Source organism: Mizuhopecten yessoensis, unplaced genomic scaffold, assembly GCF_002113885.1.
Source record: "Mizuhopecten yessoensis strain PY_sf001 unplaced genomic scaffold, ASM211388v2 scaffold10911, whole genome shotgun sequence".
NCBI classification, from domain to species: Eukaryota; Metazoa; Mollusca; class Bivalvia; order Pectinida; family Pectinidae; genus Mizuhopecten; species Mizuhopecten yessoensis.
This window is the reverse complement of record NW_018408783.1, coordinates 391225-410411: the sequence shown is the minus strand read 5'-3', so window position 1 is coordinate 410411 and position 19187 is coordinate 391225. Positions and strand designations below refer to the sequence as shown.

Sequence of the window (19187 nt, the reverse complement as noted above, 5' to 3'; positions counted from 1 at the left end):
AATGTGTGTATATCTATTCAGTTTTAAGGGTACAGTTAAGTATCTTTAGTGTGAATTAATGTATGTATCTATTCAGTTTTAAGGGTACAGGTAAGTATCTTTATTGTGAATTAATGTGTGTATATCTATTCAGTTTTAAGGTATAGGTAAGACTGTATATTTGACTCATGTACCTATTTGAGAGGGGATGCTGAAAAAATTCCAGGATAAAAGCAAAGAAAAAGCAAACCATATGTCGCAATATTGGTGCTTGTCATTTAATACACATTGGTCATACATGATCTGTAACTTTGTACTCTGACATTTTGTATGTAAACAATTGGTTTGTGTTATACAGGTGGCCCCATGACCTTTGCCCTCAGTTTGGATTCTGTCCTGAGCGGTCATGAAAATTGGATTTACAGTGTACGGTGGCAGCCCCCAAAGATAACGGGTACATGTTTTATATGCTGTACATTTATCTAATCATCTAGTGTGTGACTTCGACCGGGGTATATTTTGACCTTGAACTGAGTTTATCGTATCCTTGACGTCGTCTGATATATATATAATGACTTTGTCCTGATTTATGTTAACATTGAATTTTTAGGTCACCTGAGCTTTAGCTCAAGTGACCTATTGCTATCCGTTTTCGTCCGTCGTCGTCCGTCGTCCGTCGTCCGTCGTCCGTTAACATTTTACATTTCAAACTTAAAGTCAAGTTCTGCTGGGCCGATTGAACTGAAAGTTGGTAGGAATGATCGCCTCATGGTCCTGACAAAGTGTTGTTATTTTTCGGGTCGATCAGAAATCCAATATGGCCGCCACGGCCGCCATTTTGAAAACCTATTTCAAACTTAAAGTCAAGTTCTGCTGGACCGATTGAACTGAAAGTTGGTAGGAATGATCGCCTCATGGTCCTGACAAAGTGTTGTTATTTTTCGGGTCGATCAGAAATCCAATATGGCCGCCACGGCCGCCATTTTGAAAACCTATTTCAAACTTAAAGTCAAGTTCTGCTGGACCGATTGAACTGAAAGTTGGTAGGAATGATCGCCTCATGGTCCTGACAAAGTGTTGTTATTTTTCGGGTCGATCAGAAATCCAATATGGCCGCCACGGCCGCCATTTTGAAAACCTATTTCAAACTTAAAGTCAAGTTCTGCTGGACCGATTGAACTGAAAGTTGGTAGGAATGATCGCCTCATGGTCCTGACAAAGTGTTGTTATTTTTCGGGTCGATCAGAAATCCAATATGGCCGCCACGGCCGCCATTTTGAAAACCTATTTCAAACTTAAAGTCAAGTTCTGCTGGACCGATTGAACTGAAAGTTGGTAGGAATGATCGCCTCATGGTCCTGACAAAGTGTTGTTATTTTTCGGGTCGATCAGAAATCCAATATGGCCGCCACGGCCGCCATTTTGAAAAACTATTTCAAACTTAAAGTCAAGTTCTGCTAGGCCGATTGAACTGAAACTTTGCAGGAATGATTGACTGATGGTCCTGACAAAGTGTTGTTATTTTTCGGGTCAATCAGAAATACAATTTGGCTGCCATGGCCTCTATTTTACTACTAAGTTCTAATAGGCCGATCTCACTTAAAATTGGTCTAGGAATGATCAGCTCATGGTCCTGACAAAGTTAAGTTAACATTATACTATTGTTTACTCAAATTGGTACATATTTCAACAACAAAAATAAATATTGTGGGACTCAGGTGACCGTTAAGGCCCATGGGCCTCTTGTATATTATACCTTTCACTCGAGCATTATTTGACCTTGACTTGCTGTTTGTCCTTGACCTTTAAGGCTTCACACTTGTATAATACATTTGAATGCTATATTGACTAGGGCTGCAACGATATTAACATGACGCTACAATAAGTATCACAATACTGTGGCCACGATACGATACATATCAAGATACCTATAGTAACAGTGGAGGTTAACAGAGAAACATGTTGCGTATTTTTAATGGCATTATTACAACTGGAAATAGACTTGGTCCAAATTGGGCATGACTTAAATGTTTCACACAATTCTTGTCTTTCGACATGCATGCCGAGCTGTAGCTGTCTCTTAAGCCATGTTGGAACCAATATGAGAAGACTTAATTCAGAAACGAAAAAATCCTGAAAATATTGTAGGTGTATCGTACCGTATTCAATCGTTGCAGCCCTAATATTGACCTTTATTACCCCTTTGAGAAAAATCTAGGAATCTGATTGGTTAAAAACAGTGTACCAAACCGCATTCGTAAATCTAAGGGGGTATACGAAAATCTCAGGGGGTATACGGTCATGTCACGTGATTCTCAGCAGTAATACGGTGGAATCACGTGATTTTACAAGTGGTATACGGGTCACTTGTCTTTGTATCTTGCGACCGGGCATGGGGAGACAACTCGCATTCGTCGTCTGCTTCGCTGTTTACAAAATGGCAAAATGTTTCGCTTCGCATACTGATGAGGAAATACTCGCCAAAAGGGCTAACTATGTGCCACATAACACACAAATGTCGAACAGACGAGCGGCAAACATGCTGAGGGCGTATTTAAAAGAGAGAATCAGGAAAAACAGTTCGAGGAATTTGATAAAACGTAACTAAATGAGGTACTGTGCCTGTTATTTTTCTTTGCTTTTATTATAAAAGACTCAAAGGGGTAATAAATTCGTTACACGCATTTTTGGCAGGGTATACGGGATGGGATGACCCTACAGGATTTCGTATTTCCTTCGGCCTATCGGCCTCAGGAAATATGAAACCCTTTAGGGTCATACCATATCGGCCTCAGGAAATACGAAACCCTTTAGGGTCATACCATCCCGTATACCCTGCCAAAAATCTGTGTAACTAATAATATGTTGCAATGTTAGACCATATACATATTTGACCTTGACCTATGTGTTATGTCACAGATTCAGGTTATATTTGACCTTGACCTTTGTGTTATGTCACAGATTCAGGTTACCAACAGCCAATGCGTCTACTGTCAGCGTCTATGGATAAAACTATGATTCTGTGGAAACCCGACCAGGACACGGGGGTGTGGGTGGAGGAGGTGAGAGCTGCTACACCATTGATAACCAGAATTTGTCTTATCAAGAAGTTGGTAATCTGTTTATTTTCCTGTGATTTGGACCAGTTGATTTTTCAGCCAGACAAGTTGTTCTAAAGATTACTTGACCAAAGTCAATGTATAGCCTTGTACATATATTATGTATATTAATACAGATAAGTTTAATAAAACTAGGGTTATCAGCTTGATGTGTCTGTTTATAGGTGCGAGTTGGAGAAGTGGGCGGTAACACACTTGGTTTCTATGGCGGTATGTTCAGTCCCCATGGAGATGCCATCATTGCTCATGGTTACCAGGGTGCATTTCATCACTGGTCACATGACAAGGTACCTTTCTATTTATAGCGTGAGATTCCCAAGCCTTGATTGTATATGACCAATGGAACTCATGATATTACTGTTTATCTCTTAATTATCTGTTTATGTTGAATTCTGTTTCCTTTTCATTGTCTCTTTTCTGTATAAAAATCAACTAATCTTACTGATTTTCTTTTATGATAAAGTGTATATTTTTTAATCACTTCCACTTCAAGTCATCATTGATACTCCAGGGATTACAACTCACCTTGCACTGTGTCATCATTGATACTCCAGGGGTTACAACTCACCTTACACTGTGTCATCATTGATACCCCAGGGGTTACAACTCACCTTACACTGTGTCATCATTGATACTCCAGGGGTTACAACTCACCTTACACTGTGTCATCATTGATACCCCAGGGGTTACAACTCACCTTACACTGTGTCATCATTGATACCCCAGGGGTTACAACTCACCTTACACTGTGTCATCATTGATACCCCAGGGGTTACAACTCACCTTACACTGTGTCATCATTGATACCCCAGGGGTTACAACTCACCTTACACTGTGTCATCATTGATACCCCAGGGGTTACAACTCACCTTACACTGTGTCATCATTGATACCCCAGGGGTTACAACTCACCTTACACTGTGTCATCATTGATACCCCAGGGGTTACAACTCACCTTACACTGTGTCATCATTGATACCCCAGGGGTTACAACTCACCTTACACTGTGTCATCATTGATACCCCAGGGGTTACAACTCACCTTACACTGTGTCATCATTGATACCCCAGGGGTTACAACTCACCTTACACTGTGTCATCATTGATACCCCAGGGGTTACAACTCACCTTACACTGTGTCATCATTGATACCCCAGGGGTTACAACTCACCTTACACTGTGTCATCATTGATACCCCAGGGGTTACAACTCACCTTACACTGTGTCATCATTGATACCCCAGGGGTTACAACTCACCTTACACTGTGTCATCATTGATACCCCAGGGGTTACAACTCACCTTACACTGTGTCATCATTGATACCCCAGGGGTTACAACTCACCTTACACTGTGTCATCATTGATACCCCAGGGGTTACAACTCACCTTACACTGTGTCATCATTGATACCCCAGGGGTTACAACTCACCTTACACTGTGTCATCATTGATACCCCAGGGGTTACAACTCACCTTACACTGTGTCATCATTGATACCCCAGGGGTTACAACTCACCTTACACTGTGTCATCATTGATACCCCAGGGGTTACAACTCACCTTACACTGTGTCATCATTGATACCCCAGGGGTTACAACTCACCTTACACTGTGTCATCATTGATACCCCAGGGGTTACAACTCACCTTACACTGTGTCATCATTGATACCCCAGGGGTTACAACTCACCTTACACTGTGTCATCATTGATACCCCAGGGGTTACAACTCACCTTACACTGTGTCATCATTGATACCCCAGGGGTTACAACTCACCTTACACTGTGTCATCATTGATACCCCAGGGGTTACAACTCACCTTACACTGTGTCATCATTGATACCCCAGGGGTTACAACTCACCTTACACTGTGTCATCATTGATACCCCAGGGGTTACAACTCACCTTACACTGTGTCATCATTGATACCCCAGGGGTTACAACTCACCTTACACTGTGTCATCATTGATACCCCAGGGGTTACAACTCACCTTACACTGTGTCATCATTGATACCCCAGGGGTTACAACTCACCTTACACTGTGTCATCATTGATACCCCAGGGGTTACAACTCACCTTACACTGTGTCATCATTGATACCCCAGGGGTTACAACTCACCTTACACTGTGTCATCATTGATACCCCAGGGGTTACAACTCACCTTACACTGTGTCATCATTGATACCCCAGGGGTTACAACTCACCTTACACTGTGTCATCATTGATACCCCAGGGGTTACAACTCACCTTACACTGTGTCATCATTGATACCCCAGGGGTTACAACTCACCTTACACTGTGTCATCATTGATACCCCAGGGGTTACAACTCACCTTACACTGTGTCATCATTGATACCCCAGGGGTTACAACTCACCTTACACTGTGTCATCATTGATACCCCAGGGGTTACAACTCACCTTACACTGTGTCATCATTGATACCCCAGGGGTTACAACTCACCTTACACTGTGTCATCATTGATACCCCAGGGGTTACAACTCACCTTACACTGTGTCATCATTGATACCCCAGGGGTTACAACTCACCTTACACTGTGTCATCATTGATACCCCAGGGGTTACAACTCACCTTACACTGTGTCATCATTGATACCCCAGGGGTTACAACTCACCTTACACTGTGTCATCATTGATACCCCAGGGGTTACAACTCACCTTACACTGTGTCATCATTGATACCCCAGGGGTTACAACTCACCTTACACTGTGTCATCATTGATACCCCAGGGGTTACAACTCACCTTACACTGTGTCATCATTGATACCCCAGGGGTTACAACTCACCTTACACTGTGTCATCATTGATACCCCAGGGGTTACAACTCACCTTACACTGTGTCATCATTGATACCCCAGGGGTTACAACTCACCTTACACTGTGTCATCATTGATACCCCAGGGATTACAACTCACCTTACACTATGTGTACCCCTGGAATACGTTAAAGCAAAATTGAAGCCTGGGTGCAAAACCCTAAGACAAGAAAAACAGTTTTTTCCTTTGATGTACATCGTCACATTATGATATGATTTACTGGCTTTTAAGTTAGGTGTCACTCCTCTGTAATCTTCAAAAGACAGGTATTAGTCTTGACATATTCCAGGGTTGTAGAGGGCGTAAGTGAGCACAACACCTTGAGTATCGAGGATGAATTCCAGTGTAATAAACATAAGTATCTGTGATTCAAGTGTAATCTGTATCATGTATAAGAATGTAGGGAGGTTCCATCAATTTCATTCACTGTTTATTCTGGGAAGACTATTCTCCGACCTTTCATCGAATACAGTATTTGCCCCCTATGTTACTCTAGTAGACTCTACCATGCATTGACCTGGATGAATCCATTATGGCCTACAGTGGTGAATGGGTTAAGCCACATGATTTCCAAGTCCTTGTTTGTAGGAGTCAATGGTATTAATCAAATTTTAATGATGCTACATTTTTTTCCTTTTATCAAAGATCGGCGAGACTTGGCAACCAATTCCCACTACGAGTGGTCACTTTGGTGATGTCCAGGACTTGTCCTGGGATCCAAGTGATGGTCAGTATGTGGTCAGTGTGAGCCTGGACCAGACCACAAGACTTCATGCTCCTTGGGTCAGAAGTGGACAACAGGTAGGTATAGGGTCCACCTGTCAGGTATATGTAGCCAGTGTCCATCTTGACCATTCCATCAAGTTTCAATAAATTTTATCGAGAAATGTTCGCGGCAGTTAACTTTCGCCTTTTTCACTTTCTGTAATAAGGGCGAAATTATCATGAAAGCAAATGTTATACAGTACATTTCACTTAATATAACGTCGCTTAATGTCACTTTTCGTTTATTATCATGTTTTCTTGATGCACCGTTTTTCCTGCTATAAAAGCTATGTAATTCATCTCTTTTATTATCACTTGTTTTGGTGTTGATTTCGCTTAATGTCACTTTATTATGACAAGTGTCACAAAATAAATCAATGGTAAATGAAGGTAAGAAGCTTCATATTTCAATGAAATAAACAAATAAAAGACACTTATTTGACTGTTAATAAAGAAAAAGCTCTGTCAGTTACAAATATTTTTACTAAACGATCTTCTTTGTAAAATCATAGCACTTGGACATTAAATTATGGTCACTTACAGGTTTTGACATCTGAAATGGTCAGAAAAACCTGTTTTCTTTTTATGTCATGCTCTGGTTAATATCATGTTTTTCTCTGATAAATGAGAAGTGATATTAAGCGAAATCTACTGTATGTATAGTAGATATAAGCCAAGGGCAAAATTTACACTGGGCAAAGATGGATTTCAATTGAAAAGGGCGAAAATTTGCCTGAGTGAAATTTTCTAAGTGCTACATAGTCAACCGATGACATTAAACAGTTGATATCACTCATCTGGCAAATCCTGAAAATGTTAAATAACCTGCTGGATTCAAGCTTGCCTAGGACTGACACCCAAATAACCTGCTGGATTCAAGCTTGCCTAGGACTGACACCCAAATAACCTGCTGGATTCAAGCTTGCCTAGGACTGACACCCTTTTTTGGTTCCTCATGTCTCAAAATTTATTTTCCATTCACAATTCATAAATTCGATTTAGTACTCGGCCCTGTTGCCTAGATGCACAAGTTGATCACTGTTTTATGACATCATAAGCAAAATGAGCCTTTGACAATTGGCTTGAGTCTAAATTAGAAAGTAACTTGTACTTGTTTTAGTTTTACTATTTGAATATAATAATTTACTTCTGTTTGACATTTCTTTCCATTTTAACTGAACAGACTTCCTGGTTTGAAATAGCGCGACCCCAGGTACATGGATACGACCTACAGTGCCTAGCACTGGTACACAAGTACAGCATGGCCACAGGTGCTGATGAGAAGGTCGTCAGAGTGTTTGAAGCACCGACGAATTTCATCCAAAATTTCTGTAGTATCTGTGGGACAGACCTAAACAAAGAACTACAGAAAGAGGTAAGCTTCGTAAATGTTGGTACTAGTGGCATAAAGCTACCATAAAACCCCGTGTAATTTCGCACCTATGTCATTTGAGCAGGTACTTTTTGAGGCTGAAAATCTGAAAAAAAGCTTCTACTCGAATATTTTGCAAAAATTATCTGGGTTTTTGTAATTTGTTTGTTATCAGTGAGTTCATAATAATTGTTTACAGGTACAATGATAGATAGATGTTTGGCCCAGTGATATAAAGCTAAATAGATGTTTGTCCTGGTGGTATAATCATTCGTAGATGGTGGCCTTGATGCTAACATTGATCTGTGTTGGTCCAGTAAGATAACTAGTTTTAGATATTTGGTCCTATTGTATAAACATTAATAACTATTGGCTTAGTGATATAAATATTGAGAGATGTTAGCCGAGTGATAGAACCTTAGTGATATAAATATTGAGAGATGTTAGCCGAGTGATAGAACCTTAGTGATATAAATATTGAGAGATGTTAGCCGAGTGATATAACCTTAGTGATATAAATATTGAGAGATGTTAGCCGAGTGATATAACCTTAGTGATATAAATATTGAGAGATGTTAGCCGAGTGATATAACCTTAGTGATATAAATATTGAGAGATGTTAGCCGAGTGATATAACCTTAGTGATATAAATATTGAGAGATGTTAGCCGAGTGATATAACCTTAGTGATATAAATATTGAGAGATGTTAGCCGAGTGATATAACCTTAGTGATATAAATATTGAGAGATGTTAGCCGAGTGATATAACCTTAGTGATATAAATATTGAGAGATGTTAGCCGAGTGATATAACCTTAGTGATATAAATATTGAGAGATGTTAGCCGAGTGATATAACCTTAGTGATATAAATATTGAGAGATGTTAGCCGAGTGATATAACCTTAGTGATATAAATATTGAGAGATGTTAGCCGAGTGATATAACCTTAGTGATATAAATATTGAGAGATGTTAGCCGAGTGATATAACCTTAGTGATATAAATATTGAGAGATGTTAGCCGAGTGATATAACCTTAGTGATATAAATATTGAGAGATGTTAGCCGAGTGACATAACCTTAGTAATATAAATATTGAGAGATGTTAGCCGAGTGACATAACCTTAGTAATATAAATATTGAGAGATGTTAGCCGAGTGACATAACCTTAGTAATATAAATATTGAGAGATGTTAGCCGAGTGACATAACCTTAGTAATATAAATATTGAGAGATGTTAGCCGAGTGACATAACCTTAGTAATATAAATATTGAGAGATGTTAGCCGAGTGACATAACCTTAGTAATATAAATATTGAGAGATGTTAGCCGAGTGACATAACCTTAGTAATATAAATATTGAGAGATGTTAGCCGAGTGACATAACCTTAGTAATATAAATATTGAGAGATGTTAGCCGAGTGACATAACCTTAGTAATATAAATATTGAGAGATGTTAGCCGAGTGACATAACCTTAGTAATATAAATATTGAGAGATGTTAGCCGAGTGACATAACCTTAGTAATATAAATATTGAGAGATGTTAGCCGAGTGACATAACCTTAGTAATATAAATATTGAGAGATGTTAGCCGAGTGACATAACCTTAGTAATATAAATATTGAGAGATGTTAGCCGAGTGACATAACCTTAGTAATATAAATATTGAGAGATGTTAGCCGAGTGACATAACCTTAGTAATATAAATATTGAGAGATGTTAGCCGAGTGACATAACCTTAGTAATATAAATATTGAGAGATGTTAGCCGAGTGACATAACCTTAGTAATATAAATATTGAGAGATGTTAGCCGAGTGACATAACCTTAGTAATATAAATATTGAGAGATGTTAGCCGAGTGACATAACCTTAGTAATATAAATATTGAGAGATGTTAGCCGAGTGACATAACCTTAGTAATATAAATATTGAGAGATGTTAGCCGAGTGACATAACCTTAGTAATATAAATATTGAGAGATGTTAGCCGAGTGACATAACCTTAGTAATATAAATATTGAGAGATGTTAGCCGAGTGACATAACCTTAGTAATATAAATATTGAGAGATGTTAGCCGAGTGACATAACCTTAGTAATATAAATATTGAGAGATGTTAGCCGAGTGACATAACCTTAGTAATATAAATATTGAGAGATGTTAGCCGAGTGACATAACCTTAGTAATATAAATATTGAGAGATGTTAGCCGAGTGACATAACCTTAGTAATATAAATATTGAGAGATGTTAGCCGAGTGACATAACCTTAGTAATATAAATATTGAGAGATGTTAGCCGAGTGACATAACCTTAGTAATATAAATATTGAGAGATGTTAGCCGAGTGACATAACCTTAGTAATATAAATATTGAGAGATGTTAGCTGAGTGATATAACCTTAGAGAGATTTAGTGTTGGCCTTGTGGTATAAAATGTTAAAACTTTTCGGAGTATCTTTATAACAAATAAAGAGATACCTGGTCATTTAAATTTTTGTGTAATTAAATCTGAAAGAGAAATATGTGCAAAATGATTGTTCGCAAATAATCTGAACAGAAATCTACTTATTTCTGCAGAATTTATTTCATATCTAAATTTAAGTTGATATAAATTCCACTGTTTCCTTTCATTGTTCCAACCTTTATCATTGTTTTGGTGGTGTTGATAAATAAATAAATAAGTAAATAAATGTACTCTACACTTGGGTGTTGTGCCTACAGGTGGCTAAGAATCGTCCAGATGGAGCCAGCGTGCCCGCTCTAGGTCTATCAAACAAAGCTGTGTTCAGTGAGCAGGGCAAACTGCCTGTTCCTGCAGAAGGTGAAATACAGCCACACCCTAATGACCAGTACCCAGAGGTCTATTTCCAGTCTGTTCACATGAAAGGTAAGACACCCTCCACAAATCTGCTGAAACTCGCAGCCTTCTCCTATACAACAAAATATTTCCTGTCTTTTATTTTGGAAACATATAATGTTGTTATTATGATCCCAGTTACTACTTTTGAATTTATTCTGGAATTCACCAAAAATACACATTTTTCTTTCTCTCTGTTGTGGAGTATTGCAGATCTCAGGAGGAATGTAAAAAAAAATAGAAATCTAATATGATGTCAAGCCTATTAAAGTTTGCCTGATTGCTTGACTATCAGAAATGATATAACATTTAATGAGTAAAATAACTTTTTCAGAACCACCAACAGAGGAACATCTTCTACAAAACACCCTGTGGCCTGAGACACAGAAGCTCTATGGACATGGCTATGAGATTTTCTCACTGGCCTGTGACCCCCAGGGTACTGTGCTGGCGTCCGCCTGTAAGGTAGGATAACATGTTTCTTTTTTAAATGACCACGATCATCTGAATGACATAGTGCAACACACAAAAGGATTCAAAAATTAAAACACAACTTTTAGGAATTCTATTTCTGTCAAGTTCATCGGTATGTTTTTAAGCTCACCTGGTACAAAGGACCATGGTCAGCTTATGCCATACTGCGGTGTCCGGTGTCCGTCCGTCCGTCAACTTTTCCTTTATAGCGCTACTAGTCCTGAACGACCCTGTAGATTTTGACTAAATTTGGTCTGGAGCATCCTTAGGACAAGGGGACTCAATTTTGTATAAACAGTGGGTGTGGCTCCCCCTGGGGGCAGAGAAGCGGGGTCTGATAGGGGAAATAGAGGTAAAACCTTTGAAATTCTTCTTCTACCATAGGGATTAAGGGATTTTATCCCAACTTAGTCTGGAACATCCTTGGACCAAGGCAACTCAATTTTGTATGAAAAGCAGTCTTGGCCCCCCTGGGGGGCTGAGGGGTAGGGCCCAATAGGTAAAATAGAAGTAAACCTTTAAAATCCTTCTTCTACCACAGGGATTAAGGGATTTCATTCCAATTTGGTCTGGAGTGTCCTTGGGCCATGGGGACTCAATTTGTATAAATGATGGGTGTTGCCCCCTGGGGGCAGAGGAGTGGGGCCCAATAGGGGAAATAGAAGTAAACCTTTAAAATCCTTCTTCTACCGCAGGGATTAAGGGATTTCATTCCAATTTGGTCTGAAGCATCCTTGGGCCATGGGGACTCAATTTTGTATAAATGGTGGGTGTTACCCCCCTGGGGGCAGAGGAGTGGGGCCCAATAGGGGAAATAGAGGTACACCTTTAAAATCCTTCTTCTACCACAGGGATTAAGGGATTTCATCCTAATTTGGTCTGGAACATCCTTGGGCCAAGGGGACTCAGTTTTGTATAAACGATGGGTTTGGACCGACTGCAGGCAGAGGTTCGGGGCCCAATAGGGGAAATAGAGGTAAAACCTTTGAAATCCTTCTTCTACCGTAGGAATAAGGGGATTGTGTGCTTATTTTGTCTGCAGAATTCTTGGGTAAAAAGGACTCAATCGGATAAACGGTTGGTGTGGCCCCTTTGGGTGCAGAGGGGCGGGGCTCAAAAAGGAAATTTGAGCTTTAAATCTTTAAAATCCTTTCCTTCTGTACCATTTGAGGGATTTTACCAAATTTGGCTTGGATCATCCTTGGGTAAAGGGGTCATAATTTTGTATAAACGGTTGGTGTGGCCCCTTGGGTGCAGAGTTGCGGGGCTCAAAAGTGGAATTAGAGGTTTAAGTTTTTGAAATCCTTCACCTTCTGTACTATTGGCGGGATTTTATCCAAATTTGGCCTAGAGTATCCTTGGGCAAAGGGGACATAATTTTGTATAATTGGCCACTCTGGGTACTGATGCAGAGTTGCAGGGCCCAATAGGGGAATTTGAGGTTTAATTCTTTAAAATCCTTTTTCTTCTGTACCATTGGAGGGATTTTTTTAATAAGAAAAATTCCCATGGTTGCTTTATTATCCATGTGAGCGATACAGGCCCTCTGGGCCTCTTGTTCTGTAATATCAACTGATACATGCCATATGTGCCTCTCGTGACGGCTGTATATAAAAGTGAACTTATGTTTTTAGGCAGCTAAGGCAGAGTTTGCTGGTGTGATATTGTATGATACAAAAACCTGGTCACAGCAAGGTACTCTGGAGGGTCACTCACTGACCGTCACTCACATCGCATTCTCTCACAGTGGTCAGTTTCTGCTGACTGTGTCCCGGGACCGGACTTGGGTTCTGTATAAAAGGAGAAACAAGGATGCTACTGATACAGGTAATGAAATCCCAAACCATGTTTTTCTGGTAAAGTGTACAAGTCATCCTAAATATGTCCTGAACCATTGGTCAGAAATTAAAGAACATCCCATTAACTATTGGTAAGATACACTTTACAATATCTGTACCTATCAGTCCCGAGTAACGTCCTTACATGTCATTAAGTTCAAACAATATTAATGGCCTAAGGATCAAAGAACAAAATCGAACTGTGTCTGACTATAGCACAACCAAGTGGCAAACAAATAAAATACCAGTAAGCAAATTTCTACAACTTTGAGGTGATCGTCTACAAAACCTGAAGTAAAGATGATCTTGCCAATCACAAAAGTTCATATCAGATTGAAATTACTGGTTTATCAACCTTGTACTAAAGGAATTATGTAGATTTCTAGGGCCCCTTTGGCGTATCAAGTTCTACCGTTTCAAACAGCTGAACTTAAAAAGATCTGAATCGAGGCTGACCTCAGGATTATTCAGCACGTGTATATTGAGGGGTCCAGACGTGCCTTATCAAAACTAAAACGCTGACAATCGCTAGTTTGCATTATTTCTTTATAAATCAAAGTCAATTCTCGTGTATATTTTATGATACATTATATGATTTGTTGGACGAATGAGAGAAGGACATATTATTCTTTGTATATTGTTATATATTTGTCACAAAATTCTGTGAAACTTTGCACTTTTTAGCTCTATATACTGTTCGGTCCAAGTGCGTTCGTTTATTATGGAATATTTCTGCGTCACCTAAACCGTTTCAACTGGGATATGTGAATGCTACCTAGAAGCATTATATATTTTTTACACAAGTGTGGACACCTGACAGGTAATGTTTAGGGTATAGACACAGTAGGGGGACACCTGACAGGTAATGTTTAGGGTATCGATCCAGTAATTGAACACCTGACAGGTAATGTTTAGGGTATCGATCCAGTAATTGAACACCTGACAGGTAATGTTTAGGGTATAGGCACAGTAAGTGAACACCTGACAGGTAATGTTTAGGTTATAGACACAGTAAGCAGAATTATGTATTAGTTGCTTCCGATGTTTGTTTCTGTAACCAACACCATAGACACAGTAAGTGAACACCTGACAGGTAATATTTAGGGTATAGACACAGTAAGTGGACACCTGACAGGTAGTGTTTAGGGGATAGACACAGTAAGTGGACACCTGACAGGTAATATTTAGGGTATAGACACAGTAAGTGGACACCCGACAGGTAATGTTTAGGGTATAGACACAGGACGTGAACACCTGACAGGTAATGTTTAGGGTATATACACAGTAAGTGGACACCTGACAGGTAATATTTAGGGTATAGACACAGTAAGTGGACACCCGACGGGTAATGTTTAGGGTATAGACACAGTAAGGGGACACCTGACAGGTAATGTTTAGGGTATATACACAGTAAGTGAACACCTGACAGGTAATATTTAGGGTATAGACACAGTAAGTGGACACCCGACAGGTAATGTTTAGGGTATAGACACAGTAGGGGGACACCTGACAGGTAATGTTTAGGGTATAGACACGGTAAGTGAACACCTGACAGGTAATGTTTAGGGTATCGATCCAGTAATTGAACACCTGACAGGTAATGTTTAGGGTATAAACACAGTAAGTGAACACCTGACAGGTAATATTTAGGGTATAGACACAGTAAGTGGACACCCGACAGGTAATGTTTAGGGTATAGACACAGGACGTGAACACCTGACAGGTAATGTTTAGGGTATATACACAGTAAGTGAACACCTGACAGGTAATATTTAGGGTATAGACACAGTAAGTGGACACCCGACAGGTAATGTTTAGGGTATAGACACAGAAAGTGGACACCTGACAGGTAATGTTTAGGGTATCGATCCAGTAATTGAACACCTGACAGGTAATGTTTAGGGTATCGATCCAGTAATTGAACACCTGACAGGTAATGTTTAGGGTATAGACCCAGTAAGTGAACACCTGACAGGTAATGTTGAGGGTTTAGACTCAGTAAGTGGACATCTGCCAGGTTATGTTTAGGGTATAGACACAGTAAGTGGACACCCGACAGGTAATGTTTAGGGTATAGACACAGTAACTGAACACCTGACAGGTAATGTTTAGTGTATAGACACAGTAAGTGGACACCTGACAAGTAATGTTAAGGGTATAAACACAGTAAGTGGACACCTGACAGGTAATATTTAGGGTATAGACACAGTAAGTGGACACCCGACAGGTAATGTTTAGGGTATAGACACAGTAAGTGAATACCTGACAGGTAATGTTTAGGGTATAGACGCAGTAAGTGAACACCTGACAGGTAATGTTGAGGGTTTAGACTCAGTAAGTGGACATCTGCCAGGTTATGTTTAGGGTATAGACACAGTAAGTGGACACCTAACAGGTAATGTTTAGGGTATAGACACAGTAGGGGGACACCTGACAGGTAATGTTTAGGGTATAGATACAGTAAGTGGACACCTGCCAGGTAATGTTTAGGGAATAGACACAGTAAGTGGACACCTGACAGGTAATGTTTAGGGTATAGACACAGTAAGCAGAATTATGTATTAGTTACATCCGATGTTTGTTTCTGTAACCAACACCAACCTTGATCTATTGTCGCATGTAGAGCCACTATTTTCCAAGATGGCTGCCACAGACAAGAAATCTGCCGTCCACACCAGGATCATCTGGTCATGTGCCTGGTCACATGACGACAAGTACTTCTTCACTGCAGCCAGAGATAAAAAGGTACCGTTCATTAGACAAATCAACTTAAATGAGTGGAGATTGGTATGATAATATTGATAATTTAAATCAAAACATATTCCGATTCATTAAACACCAAACAACCTAAGTAACGTATTTTCTATTGTAATAGTATTCATGAACATAACATTGACATTATATTCCAGTGGATGATACCTGATGGATTCAATCAAATAAAACCTTGTTTATAAAACTTATATTTACCTGGTGGAAGTCTGTCTGGTCAGTGTTCATCAAATGCTTTGAAACGAAAAAGTTTGTTGACTGATGCTCAAAGAAACCTTTTCCCCAATAGGTTCTAGTATGGAGACGACCAGACCTTTTCTCACCTGGAGGAGACATGGTAGGAAAGCCAATCGGAATGATAGATGTTGGAGAGTCGGCTACAGCAGTGGATGTGGCACCAGTACAAATGTCAAACAACAGGTACGTCTGATTACCATTACAGGTATGTCTTGTTACAGGTATGTCGGGTTCAATTTGATAACAGGTGTCTTGTCTTATTATAGATATAGCAGGTTACAGTTAGGTCTTGTAGAAAGGTTCATGTAGCACAACCAGTAAGTGTTTATGTGTGACGGTTCATTGACCAGTATGGTATGAACTCTGTCTAGAAAGGTTCATGTAACACAACCAGTATGTGTTTATGTGTGACAGTTCAATGACCAGTATGGTACGAACTCTGTCTAGAAAGGTTCATGTAACACAACCAGCAAGTGTTAATGTGTGACGGTTCAATGACCAGTATGGTACGAACTCTGTCTAGAAAGCTTCATGTAGCACAACCAGAAAGTGTTTATGTGTGACAGTTCAATGACCAGTATGGTACGAACTCTGTCTAGAAAGCTTCATGTAGCACAACCAGCAAGTGTTTATGTGCGACGGTTCAATGACCAGTATGGTACGTACTCTGTCTAGAAAGGTTCATGTAACACAACCAGTAAGTGTTTATGTGTGACGGTTCAATGACCAGTATGGTACGTATTGTCTAGAAAGGTTCATGTAGCACAACCAGTAAGTGTTCATGTGTGACGGTTCAATGACCAGTATGATATGTACTCTGTCTAGAAAGGTTCATGTAACACAACCAGTAAGTGTTTATGTATGACGGTTCAAAGACCAGTATGGTACGTTCTGTCTAGAAAGGTTCATGTAACACAACCAGTAAGTGTTTTGTGCGACGGTTCAATGACCAGTATGGTACGTACTGTCTAGAAAGGTTCATGTAACACAACCAGTAAGTGTTTATGTGTGACAGTTCAGTGACTTGTACAGTAAATACTCTGTCACTTTCATCAGACAAATGACCAGTGAAGTATAATTATGTACACAAAAGTGTAAAACTATGTGCAAGTTAACAATATAAGATTCGTCAATTTTGCTATAACCATATGTACACTTCTATAGTTTGGTCTGTTCACAGGTGTTTTAGTTGGTTACAGGTTATTCTGGTTTGTTTTAGGTATGCTTACCTCCAGTTTGTTGGATAAAAGCTTGCCAGCTATAGATCACATTTGTGTTAGATAACACAGGTATGTGGGTTATCACGACAGATCATAAGATGCTTGACTACTTCTATTACAGATATATGGTGGCTGTAGGATTGGAGAATGGCTCCATACACTTGTACACTTGGAACGTTACAGACAATGATCAATCCTCTGTTTGGAAGAGCTTTGGTCAACTGTATCCTTTTGCCGTTATAATATTATGAAAAAAAGATTTTTTTTTTTTTTTTAGAAAAGATGAAAACATTTTAGAAGGAAAATAATTCTATAAATAAAATAATTTATGTGAATTTGAATTGAAGTGTATATGTAAAAATGACTATTGGGCACAAAGTTATCCAGTCATGATTGGCAGTGCGTCTTTACTGCTAAAACCTGCTAAAAGTTTTCTTTGACAGACTTTTAGAAATGTCCATCACCTGACAGTAAAGCAGCTGAGGTTTCGTCCATGTTTAGGTAGAGCAGGTACCCAGGAAGCTGATGAATCATGGCTTCAATTGGCCAGCTGTGGGGCAGATCACGGAGTCCGTATCTACGACATAGACCTCACAAAAGTTTGACAGTGGTTGCATCTGCCTCATCAACCACACGAAAGTTTGACAGAGTCAAGATCTGCAATATGGATCATCTCTGAAGAGCTGCATCTTCAATATAGACCTCCTTTAAAATCTATTGAAGCGACATCTTGAAGATAGACTGCACAAAAGTCCATCAAGTACCGCGTCTACGATGTGTAAATCAAGCAATTTGATACAAGTCCCATCTAGGATATAGACCTCGCAAAAATCTATATTGATAAAGACCGTGACTTTTGAACATTTGACTGCTGCAACCCTGATGTCTAGGATATTTCTTTTTTGGTTAGAAAATGTGTAGTGTACTTTGTAAAAAAATGTGCATTTCAAATAAATCTGTGATAATATATATGAACCTGTCTTAAGTTGATTTAGATCATGGAGAGGTGTTCAGTGGTTTTGGTGAACAACATGACTTATTGTCAGGACTTAATAGCAGAGAGATTGGTCAATGATACTTCAATACCACTGTCGTAAACCTAATTACTTAGGGATAATTGATAATAAATTCTCACCACATAACTTGACCTGTCTCACCCCAGAGAGTTTGACCAGACTGGCCATGAACAATTAGTCAAGTCTGACCCGAGAGTTTGAACAGTCTGGCTGCAAACAATGACTCAAGTCTGATCAGAGAGTTTGATAACAGTCTGGCGGTAAACAATGACTCAAGTCTGACCAGAGAGTTTAACTACAGTCTGGCCATGAACAATGACTCAAGTCTGACCAGAGAGTTTGACTACAGTCTGGCCGTAAACAATGACTCAAGTCTGACCAAAGAGTTTGACCACAGTTTGGTCACAAACAATGACTCTAGTCTGATCAGAGAGTTTGAACACAGTCAGACCACAAACAACGACTCAAGTCTGACCCGAGAGTTTGACCACAGTCTGGCCATGAACAATTACTCAAGTCTGATCAGAGAGTTTGACCAGAGTCTGGCCACGACTAATGACTCAAGTCTGACCAGAGAGTTTGACCATAGTCTGGCCATAAACAACGACTCAAGTCTGACCAGAGAGTTTGACCACAGTCTGGCCATGAACAATGACTCAAGTCTGATCAGAGAGATGGACCACAGTCAGACCACAAACAATGACTCAA

The 19187-nt window shown here is 39.5% G+C and overlaps 1 protein-coding gene across 1 annotated transcript in view; it reads left to right on the top strand.

The window, feature by feature from the left end:
* Positions 1-18438, top strand: part of LOC110463482 (elongator complex protein 2-like) — a 44229-nt gene extending 25791 nt beyond the window's left edge. The window contains exons 9-21 of the mRNA XM_021518101.1: positions 77-90; positions 338-433; positions 2941-3041; positions 3263-3385; positions 6578-6733; positions 7881-8072; positions 10790-10955; positions 11260-11390; positions 13034-13226; positions 15861-15982; positions 16296-16426; positions 17585-17686; positions 17915-18438. Coding sequence (XP_021373776.1) covers positions 77-90; positions 338-433; positions 2941-3041; positions 3263-3385; positions 6578-6733; positions 7881-8072; positions 10790-10955; positions 11260-11390; positions 13034-13226; positions 15861-15982; positions 16296-16426; positions 17585-17686; positions 17915-18068 — 1681 coding nt within the window. The 3' untranslated portion in view covers positions 18069-18438. The remainder of the gene's footprint in view (positions 1-76; positions 91-337; positions 434-2940; positions 3042-3262; positions 3386-6577; positions 6734-7880; positions 8073-10789; positions 10956-11259; positions 11391-13033; positions 13227-15860; positions 15983-16295; positions 16427-17584; positions 17687-17914) is intronic.
* The last annotated feature ends 749 nt before the right edge of the window (positions 18439-19187 follow it).